General features: G+C 32.1%; 3 protein-coding genes across 6 annotated transcripts; 1 reads left to right on the top strand and 2 right to left on the bottom strand.

Annotated features, from left to right (window-relative positions):
• The first annotated feature begins 3159 nt into the window (after positions 1–3159).
• Positions 3160–6297, top strand: LOC111800922 (4-hydroxy-tetrahydrodipicolinate synthase, chloroplastic). Its single transcript, XM_023684841.2, has 3 exons — positions 3160–3614; positions 3984–4079; positions 5164–6297. Exons 1-3 carry the CDS (start codon positions 3529–3531, stop codon positions 6089–6091), a joined length of 1110 nt encoding a protein of 369 aa, XP_023540609.1. The 5' UTR covers positions 3160–3528; the 3' UTR covers positions 6092–6297.
• Positions 6298–8236: 1939 nt separating this feature from the next.
• Positions 8237–9448, bottom strand: ZPR1 (binding protein). Its single transcript, XM_023684370.2, has 2 exons — positions 9114–9448; positions 8237–9001 (listed from the first exon to the last, which is right to left on the bottom strand). Exons 1-2 carry the CDS (start codon positions 9209–9211, stop codon positions 8782–8784), a joined length of 318 nt encoding a protein of 105 aa, XP_023540138.2. The 5' UTR covers positions 9212–9448; the 3' UTR covers positions 8237–8781.
• Positions 9449–13388: 3940 nt separating this feature from the next.
• On the bottom strand, positions 13389–17880 carry LOC111800618 (peptidyl-prolyl cis-trans isomerase CYP18-1). 4 transcript variants are annotated; one of them, XR_015422098.1, is made up of 7 exons: positions 17838–17880; positions 17638–17712; positions 16117–16278; positions 15744–15902; positions 14803–15028; positions 14423–14662; positions 13389–13631 (listed from the first exon to the last, which is right to left on the bottom strand). XR_015422098.1 is itself a non-coding variant. In XM_023684396.2 (5 exons), exons 1-5 carry the CDS (start codon positions 17838–17840, stop codon positions 14945–14947), a joined length of 483 nt encoding a protein of 160 aa, XP_023540164.1. In that variant the 5' UTR covers positions 17841–17880; the 3' UTR covers positions 14695–14944. The 4 variants fall into 4 exon arrangements, 1 of the variants encoding a protein (XP_023540164.1); XR_015422097.1 differs by having other exon boundaries at positions 13389–13634; XR_002816001.2 differs by lacking the exon at positions 14423–14662 and having other exon boundaries at positions 13389–13634.
• Between the last annotated feature and the right edge of the window lie 24 nt (positions 17881–17904).

The raw sequence follows: 17904 nt of genomic DNA on the forward strand, positions 1-17904 counted from the left end.
GATATTTGAAAATTTAAGAATTAAATTGAAAGTAAATTTCAAGATAAAAATGTAATATTTAAAAGTTTATAAACTAACTGAAAAATATAATTAAATTTTATTAATTAATTAATTCAAAATTTTGTCTTGTCTCGGGGCTTTATTAGATTTATTTTTAAATTATTTAAATAAAACAAAAATAAAGCAGAATAAAATATAAGTTAAATTACCAAGAATTAAGGGACCGTTATGATGTAGATTTAGATTTGGGCCTCTGTTTTTTTACCCATAATTTACCGCCCTTTCATTAATTCAAAATTATTATTTTACATTTTTACATTTTTACATTTTTTTTTCTTAAAACAATTTTAATAATAATAAATTTTTTTACCATAAATTTTTTAGATGGCTAATTCTGCTCGTTATTTTAATTAAAAAAAAGTGTAAATATATTTATAAAGACGTTAGTTACAACGTGACAAATTTAAGGATTAGATGGTTTGCGATTTAGACAATGACAACGATGAGGAGAATGAGTGCAATACTCTCCTCGAGCTCGAAACGAGCTTGCAAGGTCTTCCATCCCACACAATTAGGGACATACAAGACGTTTCGTTTGGCTTAACGAGGATACAATTAGCTTCACGAGTTTACTAGATACTTTCGAGACAATCCTTACTATTTACCGAATAATGTTTATCTCAACTTATTAACTCGAAAGAGTCTTGCCTCTTACCGAGCCAGGATTGTTATTTTTTTTAATGTTTATCGGGAGCAGAGTTCATTGGTTATCAAATGACGTCACCTTAAGTAACTTATAACACTGACTTACTTCTCGGTTAGGTGCATTAAATGTAAATTGGTTTCGAACATCCATCTTAGTATCAAGGCACGATGACTGTTGCACAAAAGGATAGACTCATATGCCAACCTGATCCATACGAGGAGGTGCAATACAGGATCCCGTGCCACTTCTGACATTATCTTTGAGATTATCGTAGAAAGATGAAAGTTAAGGCAATTATCTAAAACATTCGTCTCGCAGATTCACACGCATCATGACAGACACGTGTGTCGTTGGGTCTCTAAGGATATGCATATAAATAATAAAGAAAAAATAGAAAATAATTTACATAAACATCAGTATCATCAAATAGAATCCAATGCATGAATTGCTCATAATTTTTCAATTTTTTTATTTTTGTTTGGTATATATATATATATATATATATTATTATTATTATTATTATTTGGTAAATTAAGTATAATTTTTTTAAACATAATTTAAGTCAAATTTAATACAAATATATGTTCATTTTTATTTATAATTTAGTTTTATTAAATTATTTGTAGGAAATTTGGGTTTTGGTTGGTTGAATAATATATTTATTTAAACAATTAAAATAATTTTTTGGTGACTCAATCATACGACCTTCACGGTTTGTCGTGTTTTACTTGGAGCAATTCTATATTATATGACCCCTGAAAATTTCAGTAGAATGCATGTAAGCGAGAACAAAACATGTTGGAATGTAGCAGCTCAAGTCCACTGCTAGCACATATTGTCCGCTTTGCCCCGTTATGTATTAGAGTCAGCCTTACAGTTTTAAAACGTGCCTACTAGAGAGAGATTTCCGTTGGGGGCCAACGTTCTCACTGACACACCGCTCGATGTCTGGCTCTAATATCATTTGTAATAGCTCAAACCCACCACTTGTAGATATTGTCCACTTAAGACCATTATGTAGCGTTATCAGCCTCATGACTTTTAAAATGCGTCTACTACGAAGAGGGTCTAACCCTACTCCAATTAGTGTGCTCGTAATGTCTGGTGACCAACTCATACACCATTTGTAACAGCTCAAACCCACAGCTAATAGATATTATCCGTTTTAGCCTGTTACACATCGTCATCAACCTCGCAATTTTAAAACGTGTTTACTAGGGAGATATTTTCACACCTTATAAAGAATGTTTCATTATTCTCTCCAACCCATATGAGATCTCATATGGAAGAACTCGTGTTGGTCTGTGCATATAGTTTTCAACAAAAAAGTAAGTGACCTGACTATATCTCAGACTGGTAACGTATATTATATATTCCGTAAGGATAGATTTCATAAAAAATATTTTTCGTGCTAATAGATATATACGTAAAAATTTTTTGACTCATTTTATTCTCACATCTTTGTACAACGAGTAAATATAAATATAAAAAAAACGTTTTTACTAGACAATTAGCTTTCTTCCAACTTATCCACGAGGCGGACTTATGTTGTCATGAAAATACAATATATGACGAGACGTTTTGTCATGCTTTGCAATATGCTTAAAACAGTACGAGATTTGGTTAAAGTTGAATATGTGGACATGAACGAAAGAATATTACAATATTCTTGCATATCTTAGCCTACGATGATACGGGCGTTCCTGGGTTGGATTGGTCAAGTTGAGACATTTTTTAGATTCAACCTAATTGTTCGGGTTGTAAATTTTTAAACTAAAACATAAATTTTTTAGGTTAGATTGGTTTGAGTTGTTGTCGTAGTTTATTCAAATTTTTGTTTTTAATAAATTTATTAAAATTTTAGTTACTAAAACCTCTATTTACTAATTTTCAAAATATATATTTTAAAAAATTAACTTAAAAATATTTAAAATTATTTTTAAGAATGGTCGGAGAATAAATAATTAAGAAATTAAATAAAAATAAAATAAATAATACATTTTATCTAAACAAAATGTATTTCATAACTTTTATATCAACAAAATTACATGGTGCATACCGCTCGGCTACCTAGATTAGTATCCAGTCTATTATGCCAACATAGTATTGTTCGGGCGTGCACCGTTGTCAGAGTGCTCAATGTGACATCGCTACTAACGTGCGTGTTGGTTGATCTCTTAGTGACTCGAGAGAATTAAAAGAAGAAATTATAATAAATTAAAATAAATGTATTTAACGTTGAAATTAATTATATTTAATTTTTGGAATATAACAAGTTTGATTATTATAATAATTATTAAATTTATTTTGAAAATAACTAAATAAGGAATATTATTCATAATATCCTTTTAAATTAATAAAAATTAAATTAAAATTTTAAAATTAAAATTTATTTTAATGATTAATCATTTAAAATTTCACGTTATTGGAGCGGTAGCCCAATTTTCCCGTTCCCGAAATCAAAAGCCCATTCAAAGATTTCGCCATCCCACCGCTAGCCCTAGCCGTAATCCCTCATTTCTACTTTACCGCCATTAAAATTCCCCCTTCAAAAGCTTCGATTCTTCGGTTATTCCAATCCAAAGCTTTTCTCCATTCAAGGTCAATCACATGGACTTTGCCAGCTGCTACCTTCGACATTCTGTCACCGGACCTATTTCAACCACAATTACGACCACTGCTCCTATCACAATCGTCGCCATCATCACTCTGTAAACTTCTCCGGCGATCTTCCTTTTCCGGTATCGAATCCGGCAATCTGGTTGGTGCGTGAAGATACTTCGTTATCTGTGGAAGTTTTTGTTTTCGGTTGGTTGTTCCAGATGACAACTGTTGAAGGCTACGGCGCGTGCTTGCGGGAGCAAGCTCTTCAGTTTCTGCGTCCCAACTGCAAGGATAGATGCCCGAGGTATACTTACGATTTTCGGTTTTGTTATTAAACAACGCGTTAAGCTATTTGGTTTTACTTGATTTGAATTCTCATACGTCATTTTTGTAGCTGGCTTGATATATTTTATTTGTAAGAAATGAATAGTTTATCCGCACTGATTGATGCTGGCCAATAAGCTTTAAACTGACGCGAACAGATTTTACTTCTTCGAGGGTTGTATCGCAATTCGATCTAGTTGCCTTTTAAATTTGTTATTTTCTTAAAGTGTAAATGAAAGGTAACTAGAATATCAATTTGGTTCATTGTGAATGAATGGTTGAATTAGAAATGGAGGGTTTTCTGATCGATATCTTGTCAAATTATGTAATGTTACTTCATTACTGTCAGACAATGTACCAAGAGGACTGTCAGATGGAGGTCTCCACAAGCTGCCATCCTACCCGATTTACATCTTCCAATGCGCAGTTTGGAAGTCAAGAACAGGTGAACTATTTAATTTATAGAAGAATTGTTTCTCTGCCAAATTACTCTCTCATGGATGTTATGTTGGGAACCCAACCCCCTCTTCGTGAACTGTGTTAATGTCTGTAGATGGTATTTCTAATTGTATTTACATGTGGGCTGTTTGCATTAGGTTGCATTTGGCTTTACTTGTTTCTCGTCTTCTTATCAGTTGGCTTTCTGTTTTCTCCAGTTCATAATAGTATTTGAACTATTAAAATCATTTTTAATCAACGAGCTCAAGTTTCCTCAATTGGTGGATATATGGTAGCACAAGACTGTGTGAGATCCCACATCGGTATTCTTTATAAGGGTGTGGAAACCTCTCCCTAATAGACCATTTTTAAAACCTTGAGGGGAAGCCCGAAAGGGAAAACCCAAATATTGGCTAGCAGTGGACTTGGACTGTTACAAATGGCATCAGAGCCAGATACCGGGCGATGTGCCAGCGAGAAGGCTGAGCCCCGAAAGAGGATGGGCACGAGGCGGTGTGCCAACTAGAACGCTGGGTCTCAAAGGGGGGTGGATTGTGAGATCCCACATTAGTTGGGGAGGAGAATGAAGCATTCTTTATAAGGGTGGGGAAACCTCTTCCTAGTAGACGCATTTTACAACCCTTGAGGGGAAGCCCGAAAGGAAAAGCCCAAAGAGAACAATATATGCTTGCCTACTTTTTTTCACTGGTTAAATATAATGTAACAACTGAACCGTTCTTTATTATCATTGCAGTCTGGGAAAGATTTAAATGACCAACTTTGTTCATACCCCACCACACGTTTTTTTCTTTTTTCGAGATATACTGTCAAGAGGACAGGTATATGGTGTGAATTCAATAATAAAAATTCTGAAATCAACAACTGTTGTGAAATGTGACTAGCTATTGATATCTAAATGGTTTCCCTGGCTCTAGAATATTTGTGAAATGAATCTGTGCTGGTGTATCAGCTGAGTTAGGATTATTTATTCGCACTGGTATATAATTTGGTTAGACAACTGTTTGAATATGAGAAAGAAAGTTTATGAACAATCCTGGATTTGGCTCAATTTCTCCAACTCTCATTTGCAGGACGTCAACAGATGATATCAAGTCTCTTAGACTTATAACTGCCTGTAAGACACCGTATCTTCCCGATGGTAGGTTCGATCTAGAAGCTTATGATGCCTTGCTGAACCGGCAGATTGAAAATGGCGTTGAAGGTGTGATTGTGGGTGGCACAACTGGTGAAGGTCAGTTAATGAGCTGGGATGAACACATAATGCTTATTGGTCACACTGTCAACTGTTTTGGTGGATCAATCAAGGTAATAGGCAACACTGGAAGTAACTCTACAAGAGAAGCAATTCATGCTTCTGAGCAGGGATTTGCAGTTGGAATGCATGCTGCTCTTCATATAAATCCTTATTATGGCAAAACCTCCATTGAAGGAATGATCTCACACTTCAATTGTGTGCTTTCTATGGGCCCATCGATTATATACAACGTACCATCGCGAACTGGCCAAGATATTCCCCCACATATCATTCAAGCTGTTTCTCAAAGCAACAATCTTGCAGGTGTGAAGGAATGTGTCGGGAATGATCGTGTCGAGCAGTATACCAACCAAGGAATTGTGGTTTGGAGTGGAAACGACGATCAGTGTCACGATGCTAGGTGGAATCATGGAGCAACTGGAGTTATTTCTGTAACTAGCAACTTGGTGCCGGGTTTAATGAGAGAGCTTATGTTTGGAGGGAAGAATCCTTCCCTTAACGCAAAACTATTGTCTTTGATGGACTGGCTGTTCTTCGAACCCAACCCGATTGGTTTAAACACAGCTCTCGCTCAACTCGGGGTCGTGAGGCCTGTGTTTAGGCTACCCTATGTACCTCTTCCAAAAGCAAAGAGGGAGGAGTTTGTGAAATTGGTCAAGCAAATTGGGCGCGAGAATTTCGTCGGGGAAAGAGACGTACAGGTTCTCGATGACGACGATTTCATTTTGGTTAGTCGATACTAATGATGCGGATCCTTGCCAAGAGTTGTCGAGGCCTACAAGCTGCGTTGCTTGTTCGGGTTATTCAGGTCTATTCCATGCCCTTAACTCTTAAAAGTTTCTTGTTCCTTGTCTGTCTCTAGTAATTGGTATAGTAAAAGGCTGTTATGAGTGTTGAATTTGTAGTCATAATAATGATATGATCATGAATAAATGGACGTGTTTTAGAAGTCTTCAAGTCGTTTCTTGGCGTCTACTAATAGTGTGTTCATTTTATTATACAAGGGGATATGCCTGTTGGTTGTTGATCTCATTCTGTTGAGATATCTTGTTCTGATTCTGCGAGAGCCTATTTTCAAAGCTTCCCTTTACGTTAGGTTCTAGGATTTTTATTTTTATTTTTATTTTTTAAAATTTTTTTCTGTTACCATTTCACTTTAATATTATTTTCCTTGGATAGACAGGGAGGGTGGACAGAGCTTTTTTTGGTTTTTTCGTGTTGTCAAAGAGTTAACGATGGTTTTTTCGTGTTGTCAAAGAATTAACGATGGTTTTTTCGTGTTGTCAAAAAGTTAACGATGGTTTTTTCGTGTTGTCAAAGAGTTAAACGATGGTTTTTTCGTGTTGTCAAAGAGTTAAACGATGGTTTTTTCGTGTTGTCAAAGAGTTAAACGATGGTTTTTTCGTGTTGTCAAAGAGTTTAACGATGGTTTTTTCGTGTTGTCAAAGAGTTTAAACGATGGTTTTTTCGTGTTGTCAAAGAGTTTAAACGATGGTTTTTTCGTGTTGTCAAAGAGTTAAACGATGGTTTTTTCGTTTTGTCAAAAAGTTAATAATGAAAATAGAGGGTAAGTGACTAATCGAATTGATCGGGATCAGATAAGAACAATGTTCACAATAAAAATAGATGGTAAGTGACTAATCGAATTGATCGGGGTCAGAACAAGGTTAAGTCTCGTCTCAAGTCTACCAAAGTTTTATTATTTTGGTAGGAACATGTTCAAGTTTCAAGTCCACCAAAGTTTTATTATTTTTAATATAAGTTTTAAAAATGTGACTGGGTATTTAAGCCTAAATTATATATATATTTTGTATAATTTAAAAGATTTTCCCCTTTTGTATATAGGCTTAAAATCATGATATGAAGCAGCATATTATGAGATGATTTATGAAATTTAACTAAATTATAGATTTTGAATGGATTGAATTAATTTATTTTTAAAATTTTTTAATTTAGATTTAATTAAAAACAAACTAATAATTATGTTAATTTATGAAGATCGTTAGCATGAGTCTATTTTAGGTAATTGAGTCTATTTTAGATAATAAAATAATTATTGAAAAGAAGTCTATTTTAGATAATAAAATAATTATTGAAAAAACCACCCTTAAATTAGATCTTTCAATATGTATATATAAACGGCTTATCAAGGATATACAAGAAAAACATTTTGGATTGTTGGTTCATCACAAGAGATGACTTAGAACCAAGATGACTTTTTAAGGATGAAATGTTTGTTGCTATCTATTACAATAATAAATTATTGGTTTCGCTGAATAACTAAATATAATGGATAGACCTAGTTACGATTAATTTGATTAATAGGTTCTTGTATTTTGTTACGATTAATTTGATTAATAAGTTCTTGCATTTTGTTACGATTAATTTGATTAATAAGTTCTTGCATTCTGTTATGATTAATTTGATTAATAAATTCTTGCATTTTGTTGAATTTTGCAGTTACATCCTTGAACTTTTTATTTGATCAATCAACTAATATATGAGTCACACATGTGAAGCAGAATCAAACGATAATCAAACGATAATTGAACGGTTGGTTGAACAAATGATAATTAAATTTTGGTATAATTACAACGAAGATCAAATTCAAAATTAATTTAAAAGAAAAAAAAAACTGTGGATTTAATGGAAAATGTACCAACTAAATTGGCGGATCAAATTCTAAATTAATCTTTTTTTAAAAGCTACGTGGACTCAATGGATGATCGAAAACAACGAAAAATAGTATAACATTTATTATACTTAACTAGCAGAAAAGAACAAAAAAAAAAATATAATTTTTTGTTGTTGAATTAATATCAACTCATAGTAAATGGAATCGAGGAACTAGTCATTTTATCGATAGTTTTAATTTTATAATAAAAAAATAGGGAGAATAATTTATTTATTATTTTTTGAAAAAAAAAAGGCACAAGAATTAAAAGGAGTGAAGAGAGACTTTGCCTTTCCGAAAAGCAACGCTTTGTAGAACGATGCTACATTCCCTTTACACCATTTGGATTCAAGCTTTAGTTCCAAGAACCAAATCATTCTTTTGCTTCAAGATCAAACCGTTCAACCAAAGCTTCTTCAATGGAGTTTCAATAAAGAAAGATTCATCAATGGAGAATTTAGATCGATCGATCGATTTTTGACGGTACAGAGTTCTCTATCCTTAACAATTACAATTGCAACAGTTCATGATATATTTCTTCACATGACTATATTTCTCAAAATCTATGCCCTAGAAACTGAATTTATCCTTGATTATTCCCCTCCCCTCTAAATCAAAACCTAATTTATTTTCATAAGGACAGATTACAAACCAAGGAATCGTAGGAAAAAGAAAAAGAAAAAGAAATCGGAAGCACGAAAGTTACGATAGCGTTGAAAAATCCTCTACTCGATCGTTATAGATGATTTAATTTTCGAGCTAGTCGCTCAAATCGGAGTTAGGCTGCGATTTTCGTTTAGACAAAATCTGGAGTTGAGATAACAAAACCTGATTCTCTTTGTGAAGAAGAAACGCCTTCTTTCTCAGCCTCTCGTTCTCCTCAATAATGCTTTGATTCTCCATGTACAGTTTCAAATTCTCGATCTCGATCTCCATCTCTTCCTTAACGCCGGCCCGATCCTTCGCGAATCTCATCCTCCTGAAACAGAGCACCAAAACAAACACAAAACTCCGTAAAAACAAAATACAAAATCAGATTAAACAAACGGAGAAGAAGAAGAAAAAAAAAAAAAAAAAAAAAAATCAATCACCTGAAAAGCCTGTAGAGTCGAATCGGCCGGCGGCGATGGCGGCAACGTAAAGAGGAACGAGTGCAGGAAAGGAGCATGAATCGAGAAGAATCGCACATTATTGTGGAAGTTGAATCCGGAATTGGTTAGAGGAAAGGAATTGAGAGTCTAAATAGAAGAGAGAAGAACAAAAAAGAAATCGGAATAGAAAGAGAGAGAAAGAGAGGCTTTTCATTGCAATGATTACAGTAGGAATCATGATGGCAAAGGAGGCAAGATGACGAACAATTCAGAACTACAAGATGATCAGAGAGAGAGAGAAAGACGGACAAATTTCTCCCCCTTTCAAATGAACCTTTTGATTCCACACATTATATATATATATATATATATATATATATATATATATATATATACACCCTAACATTTTTAATTTTATATATAATATGATCGAATATGTTTAATATATTTTTTAAAATATAATTCTATTAATTATAAAATCAAAACATTAAATTCTCAATTTTATATTTATATTTATGAATTTATTAAATATAAAATAAAATTTTATTGAATTTATTAAAGTAGAAACGCTTATTAAATATTTTTAAAAGTTTAATAACTAATTTAACATAAATATAAAAGTTTAGGAAATGAAGAAATGTTTAAATTTAAATATAAATTAAAAAAAAGAAAAGAAATTTACCTCAGGGTGACTTTGGACATTCTTTTGCAACACGTCCACAATAAGTACTTATCTAGAATCGCTTCACTATTCTTACAAACTAACCCGAGTCATTCCCAACCTATAATTACTGCAAACCAAACGTATTTAATTTTTTAGTTTTCACCGTTGAGACAAAAAAAAAAAAAAAACGTGGTATAAACGGTAATTATCCATTATTTTACGTATTTTTTAACCATATTTTTTCTCGAATCAATTATTATTATTAATTCTAGATTTATTTTTTCAAATGATTTCTTATTATTTCACAAAATGCTAACGGGAGGGACTATTGATATTGAATTTACAGTTTAACCATCATATCCATCGACTATTGATATTAAAAATAAAGACCCTAGTCACCGAACGTAAAAAAAAAAAAAAAACAAGATAAGAAAATCTTCCATTAAACGTTGAAGCATATTTTCGAATCGACTAAACACATGAAGATTTTTTATTAATAAAAAAGAAACATTTTATTTGATGAAAAAACAAAAGTAAATGTTTGTAGTCAATAAAAAAAATATATGCTTATGAATGATCGTTATTTATGAACACAAATAATAAATAAATAAAATAAATGAATTTTGTGTTTTATATGAAATTAAAAAAAAAAAGTGGAAATTAGCTAAGCCAATAACATTATCACTAAGTTTTTATCATTTCTTTTCCCAAAAAAATAAAAAATAAAAAATAAAAAACCATCATCAAAAAAAGAAAAAGAAAAAGAAAAAGAAAGGAGAATAATATTCTCTAGCTTTTTTATTTATTTAATTTTAATTTTAATTTTAATTTTTGCATGTATATCCATTTACTTTAATTATTTACATCAATTTAAGATTCATTCATAAGTAAATAAGCCTTTGAAGGCTATGTTCCATCTACCAATCAAATCAATTCTCTCTTAACCACAAAAAAAAAAAAAAAAAAAAAGTAAATTTATTAATAGGAATTTAGAATTTAATCCATTTTAAATATTATAATTAGTTTGTTTGATTTGATAAATTCTCGTAAATATTTTTAACCGATAATTTTATCGAACCATAAAAAAATATTCATGAAATTTTTTTCGAATTATAAAGATTGATTTAAGTTTTAAATGATAGGAACTAAATTATAATTTTTTATATTATCGAGAATAAATTAATAGTTTAACCAAATAAAATGGTTTTATATTAAATTTAGAAAATTTCTCTCTTAATTTTAAATATTTTTTTACCATATATAAAAATTTACAATTAATTTATTTATTTATTGGATACGAAATAAATTTATATTTAATAATAATTGTGTCTAACAAATTTGAAATTTAAGAATTAAAAAATTTAATTATAGGATTTTGAAAGTTAGATTGAATATTAAATTATTATTATTATTAAAGATGGATGGAGAAGAATGATCCCTCTTAAATAATAAATAATTTATTATATTATTTAATTTCAATGTGTTAAATATTATTTAATGAATATAAAAGAAAATTACAAAATATGCCAATAAGTGATTAGTTGAAAATTAATATATAATTTTTGTTTCAAATAAAATCGCTATTTATTTATTTTTTAATTTGTTTATATATATTGAAGAGAGAGAAAAGAATAATATTTTGAAAGAGGACAAAATGGTAACGAATTTCATAACATCCTAATGCGACGACAAGAAAATAAAGGATTGTTTTTTTTTTTTTTTCCTTCTAAATAATAAAATTCCATTAGAACTGACAAACTTGTATAGCCATGTCACAGTCTCTCACGTTCAAAGGTGCTCAAAGAAGGTGATACAGTAACAATCTGATTGTGTTTAACTCAGCCAAGTGCTCCTGTTTAAACAAAAGTAAATGCTATAAATAGCTTCTACAAAACTCTAACCATTCGTACAAAAGCTCAGCTGAAATAAATGAATTCCATCTAATAGGTTGCACTAATTTTGACATAGCCACGAGACCCACTTATTAATTTTTTATAAAATAAAATAATAAAATATGTTTAGATACTAAATAAACCAAGCTTTTAACTGAAAATTTAGAACAAGCTTTTAAACATTTCAAATAAATAAAACCCGTACAATTAAAAATTTAAAAAATTATTAGATACTTTTTAAAGTTCACAAATATACATATATTTGAATAGTTCAGAAGTCGAACATGTTCAAATTAAAAAAATATAAACTCAACTGATGAACACCATCAATCCAATCCTAAAATTGCAATAATTAATTAAAAAAAAAAAGGCAAATTTAAAATGAAAAATTGTAAAATTAATTAAGTTAAATTAGGGTTATATATATATATATATATATATTCAATTATCCACTCCCACCTGCCCATAATATTGTTACAATTTTTTTAAAATTTTTTTAAAAAACAATTTTTATTTTTATTATTTTTAAAAAAAATTATTTTTCCTATTTTTCTTTATTTCTTCTTCATAATCATCATCTCACCTATTTTCATCATTGCACTTCTTATCCAATTTACAATAATATCTCTTATGAAATTTTTTTCCCAACCATAATGAATGTATCAACAATAGAACCACGTGAGCTTTTTATTTTTTTATTTTTTTTATTTTTAAATGTCATTATGAAATTACCAAAATACCCCTTCATTATGTACATTTTATGACCACATGAAAGTTACTATTAAGGATACGCACGTCGTTTAGAAATTATTTTCAAGATTATTTGAACATAGTCGATCAACCTCATGGTAAAGGAGAAAAGACCCAATTTTTTTGCCAGGGCTTCGACCTCAACCCTATGGTTCGCTAGCACATGCCCTGGACTCGTAGCTTTCTAATTCAATTCGATCTAGTTCATGTTTAACTTAATTTACAAAGAAAAAAAAAAAAAAAGAAACTATAAATGGTATCATATAAACATCATTTTTCTCTAGAAAATAAGATTTGTTTTCTCGTTTCAACCTCTTTTATTTCACTCAAATTCTCGGAACCGCTATGTTGTTTGCCCTCAAATACCATGTGAAGATTGGGTGCCTAACCCACCACAATTTAGTAAACAACAAATACAATATTTATATTTTTATTAAATATAGTATATATAACCTTAACCATAATTATCCAATATAAAAGGGTTAATTTGATAAAAACACAATGTAAAAGGGCATTTGTGCAAAAATTTAAAAGTTAATGTCCTTTTTGTCAAAGGATTGGGCCGTCGGTTCACTTAAGTCCACAGGAATCGAATCCAAAACTCCCAAACTCAATTTTCCAATATTGCTTTGCAAAACAACCAAACCCATTCACCACTTCTACTTTACTTTACTTTACTTTACTTTCACAAATTTAATTTTATCAAAATTGCAACACACCATATAAACATGTTTTCTAAGTTTATAAAACCAATTTTAAGTTTAAATGAAAGTATAAGAATTAAATTTTAGATACCAACCAAACTCGAAATACACGAACCAAAATGGCATTTTAATATAATTTTTTTTTTTAAAAAAATAATTTCATAGATCAATTTTTTTAATAGAAGTTGGGGAAACGAAAAAAAAAAGAAAAAAAAATTAAACCCAAATACTTTTTTAAGAAAAAGAAAAAGATACAATGATTTATTATTAAAAAATATATATGTTCGTTTGAGTAATTATTATTTGAAGCAAAAGTCCAGACAATGGGAAGCCATAATTAGTTGAAGATGAAGTGGGATGAGTGAGAAGTCAATACCTGTGTGACAAGGAGGAAGCCAATCCAAGAGGATGAGGTGCCACCTCCCACTGCTCTTTGGGTATTATTATGCTTCCGAATATGAGTTTCAATGAAGCAATGATTGAACCACTTCTTGGATCTCACCCTCCACTTCTATCAAAAAAATAGAAAAAGATTAACTGGCTGATATACTAAAATATATATATATATGTATCAAATTGCCATCGGTTCGGTTCGGTTTGGTTCATAACGCGAAGGCTGAAGGCTGTTGTTTAAATGTTTTTAGGAACATGATGTGTGAGATCTACATCGGTTGGAGAAGGAGACAAAATGTTCCTTATAAGAGTATGGAAACATCTCTCTAGTAGACGTGTTTAAAATCGTGAGGTTGACGGTGATAAGTAACAAGCCAACGCGGATACTATTTTCTAGAGGTGGACTTGGGCTGTTACAAGGGAGATGGATTGTGAGATCACACATCAATCGGAGAGGAGAACGAAATATTCCTTATAAGAGTGTGGAAACTTCCCTAGTAGACACGCCTTAAAACCTTGAGGGAAAGTCCAGAGAGGACAATATATGCTAGCGGTGAGCTTGAGCTATTACAAATGGTATTAGAGCTAAGTATCGAGCGGTGTGTTAGCGATGATGCTGGCCCCAATGGGAATGAATTGTGAGATCCCATATCGGTTGAAGAGGAGAACGAAACATTTCTTATAAGAGTGTGGAAACCTCTTCCTAATAGACCTTGAAGAGAAGCTTAAGAGTGAAAGCCTAAAGAGACAATATCTACTGACGGTGAGCTTGGACAGTGGAACAACTTTTGCGTCAATATCTTATATATATTACGCAGTATTAATCATTCACCGGTAACAAGAAAATGAAAGCTCAGATATTTACATAATGGATATATCTAAAATCGATGCACAAAAGGAAGGTACCTCAAGAAGATATGAGAAGATCAAATAAACGCCACCATATTTACAGCTCCGGCCTCTCCAAACTTGATGTATTCCTTTACTTATAAATCCATGAAAGGTGGGACTCCATCCCAACAATCCTCAACAATCCTCAACAATCCTCAACAATCCTCAACAATCCTCCACAATCCTCCACAATCCTCCACAATCCTCCACAATCCTCCACTCGAACAAAGTACACCATAGAGCCTCTCCTGAGACCTATTGAAACATCAAACAGCCTCCCCTTAATTGAGACCAAGACTAAATTTTAGGTTTCTCAAAACCATAGAGACCAAGTTCATAATTTAAGCTTAAATAAATATACATAAAGTTAACGATACTTGCAAATTCAAAAGTACCTCTGCAAGCCCGTTCTCTGTTAGTTTTGTATGGTTTACTTCTAATTCTGTATTTTGAACCCCTTTCAGATTAGCAGAGCTTTTCATGCTAACGCTAAATGCCACCTCTTGAATAATGAGACTTTCATCCAATGTTCAAAGGTTAACCCGCAAGAGGATTAGCATGTATCGTCACCCGATTGAGCCTGATCTCGGCGAGAGGACGATCTCCCGATCCAGTTTGAGTCTGCACCAAGCTATACATCAGCAAGACATTTATGCAGATGCTAAGAATTTTAACATTTTTAACAGTTGACTCAAAAGTGTATACAGATGCGATGAAAAAACAGTAATTCGCTAGCTAAAGACTATGCTAGTCGCACTTCAGATCATACCCAACAAGCTCAATGCAAAGCTGTGCACATATATCAGCCGAACAAGTATAGATACCCCCTAATCTTTAAAAATACCATTGCGTTTTAAATGAAATACCAATGACATTCTCTTCGTTGGTGTAGCGTAAAATTATTCAATGCAATACCACAAGTGTATGATCTAAGTTTTAATTAATATGAAGTAAGAACGTCAGAATATCATCCGCAAGATTGGTGTTGCTTACTTAATTAGCACAAATACAATCACCAAATAATATGGAGAAAGAAATAGAAAGATGAATAAGATCAAAATAACATAAAAACTCATCAACTATTCAATTAATCACACAACCAAGATTAACATTCACAATTCAGGAAGACAAATGTAAAAATTGCATCTTATGAATACAATTAAATGATTAAAGTATCAATGAAACTTCAACGTTTTCCATATGGTAAAAGTGTTTTTGAACGTTTTTGGAAGGTAAAAAATTAGACAAATTTTTAAGGTTTTCTATTCAAACTTAATTAAATTTATTTTTTAAACTTTTTAAAGTTTTAGGAGTATTATTGAAACAAAAATCGTACCTTTTCCATGATATCAAGTACTTCAAACCCATGAATCACTCTGCCGAACACAGTGTATAATCCATTCAGATGTGGCTGCTTTGCGTAAGTTATAAAAAATTGGCTTCCGTTCGTATTTGCTCCACTATTAGCCATTGATAATATCCCTCTTGCATTGTGCTATAAAACCAGAACAGAAAGAACCTTTTAGAATAAGAATCAGATTCTAACATATAAACAGCTTAGGACGGAAGGCTTCTTGAATTGCCACTTTGGATCTCAGCTTCACCAGCATGGTTAGGGATGCAAATTTTCATTGAATAAGCGTCTCTCGTCTTAAGACGTGCGAGTTTAGTAAACTGCTACATGACATGATGCATATCATATTACATACCTTGAGCGACTCTCTTATCTCGTCATTGAACTTTTTGCCCCATATGCTGGTTCCTCCTTTTCCCGTGCCTGTTGGATCTCCACCTTGTATCATAAAACCTTTGATGTTTCGGTGGAATATGGTTCCATCATAGTAGCCACTAGCACATAGTGCCAAAAAGTTCTATAACCAATAAAACATTAGTGTTAGTATGAACATTGCAGACAACAATAATCTAGCAGACACAAGATGAGCAGAAGCAGAATTCTAGCCAATATTTTCTGGTCACTCTAACGTTAAAACATTTTTCCACGTACAAAAGAAAGATGACATTATAGGATAACAAGCTCAGTTGCAAATAAACATGCAAAGGAAAAAACTGTTCGGAAAATGGCAAACAGCTTCTTGTGCTACAAAAAAAAAAAAAAAACTGAAAGAAGATTGACAACTCTCCATTTCTCATGAGTGCAAATATACATTGGCCTTAAAAAAGATATCATTCGAATATCTACAGCTCAATACCTCCTAAATATGGTGATCTGAATCCAACTATTGATCCATTGTATGTACCCGAAGGAACAATTACAAGAAGCAAGACAAAGAAGATTCAAGAGGCCTTTTGGTGTTATCTTTCTTTTACAAATCTTGGTTTAGGTTTGAAGTAAAATCAATTATTGGATTAGTCTTGATCAAGCTAATTCTGGAGTGAGTCGTCTTGGGATCTAAGAGTGACCATTATAGATTCAAAGTTCGATCTAAGAGTTACTCATCGTTCTAACCAGCTCTTGGTTAAAATCATTCGTTAAAGTTTACTAGGATCCTAGAAGGACCTCTAGCTTTGCAAATCCAACATTGTTGACACTTATCATATGGAAAATATCCATACCCATAACTTTGCTACCTCTCTATTTTCCAAGCCAATCCAAAAAACATGATAAACCAATGCATTATCTAAGACCAATGGGAATTATCTAATAACGTCTCAGGTTAAGTGAACTTCAGAATCTTCCATTCATTTGAAACAACGAAGGAGAAAGCACACTAACTTTCATTACTGACGTATGTCAACAGAAGTCAATTAGGCGTTAGCTTAATCGCAATGAAACCATTTGCCCGGAAACTACTTACAGGTACCAGTAGTATTTCTTAGTTCTATCATCTACCCCCACCGTGAAAGTGAAACTAAAGAAAAATGACAAGCCATAAAACTCTAGCAACTAGCAAAAACTGCGCGCTCGAGGTTTCGTAGAAATTCCAATTAAATGAAAATGCAGTAATTGCAAAAACTAATCAACGAAGCTTTCACAAAAAATTGCAACCTAGCTCCTCCATCATACATAGCACCTGGATGAATTAAATTCTATCCGCGACTAATCACCACCAGAGTTCAAGAAGAATCCTATCAACTTTGCGGATACAAAGGATGGGAAAAACAAATTATCACTTATCAGCAAGCAATAACTTCCAACCTAAACAAGAACATCCATGAAACATGGAGTAAACTTAACAAAAGAAGATAGAGGAGACGAGCGATGAACTTGCCTCGGCAGATTTCGGGACTTCATCGCAAAAAATCTCGCACTTGATGTCGCCGAGATTTGTGTGCAAAGTAACAGACTGTGAACACAAATGGAAAAAAGGAAAATCAGAGGCACAAAATGAAATTCCTCCATGGATGGGCAGCTGAAAGAAAAAGAAGCAAGGTGTTCGATCAAATGACGACGAGAGAGAATAATACCCACCATTTTCAGATCCGCCCTGCGAACGTGCGGAATTCAAAAACACATTTAAACATATATATATATATAT

This window comes from Cucurbita pepo, chromosome 8, assembly GCF_057944985.1.
Source record: "Cucurbita pepo subsp. pepo isolate OVF chromosome 8, ASM5794498v1, whole genome shotgun sequence".
NCBI classification, from domain to species: domain Eukaryota; kingdom Viridiplantae; phylum Streptophyta; class Magnoliopsida; order Cucurbitales; family Cucurbitaceae; genus Cucurbita; species Cucurbita pepo.

Excerpts from the sequence above, each read along its gene's own strand:
- LOC111800922 (XM_023684841.2), top strand. The coding sequence starts at position 3,529 with ATGACAACTGTTGAAGGCTACGGCGCGTGCTTGCGGGAGCAAGCTCTT. Across the intron at positions 3,615-3,983 it reads TGCAAGGATAGATGCCCGAG|ACAATGTACCAAGAGGACTG; the intron begins GTATACTTACGA and ends CATTACTGTCAG. Across the intron at positions 4,080-5,163 it reads AGTTTGGAAGTCAAGAACAG|GACGTCAACAGATGATATCA; the intron begins GTGAACTATTTA and ends TCTCATTTGCAG.
- ZPR1 (XM_023684370.2), bottom strand. The coding sequence starts at position 9,211 with ATGTGCGATTCTTCTCGATTCATGCTCCTTTCCTGCACTCGTTCCTCT. Across the intron at positions 9,002-9,113 it reads CGACTCTACAGGCTTTTCAG|GAGGATGAGATTCGCGAAGG; the intron begins GTGATTGATTTT and ends GCTCTGTTTCAG.
- LOC111800618 (XM_023684396.2), bottom strand. Across the intron at positions 15,903-16,116 it reads AGATAAGAGAGTCGCTCAAG|CACAATGCAAGAGGGATATT; the intron begins GTATGTAATATG and ends CTGGTTTTATAG. Across the intron at positions 15,029-15,743 it reads TACTTGATATCATGGAAAAG|ACTCAAACTGGATCGGGAGA; the intron begins GTACGATTTTTG and ends AGCTTGGTGCAG.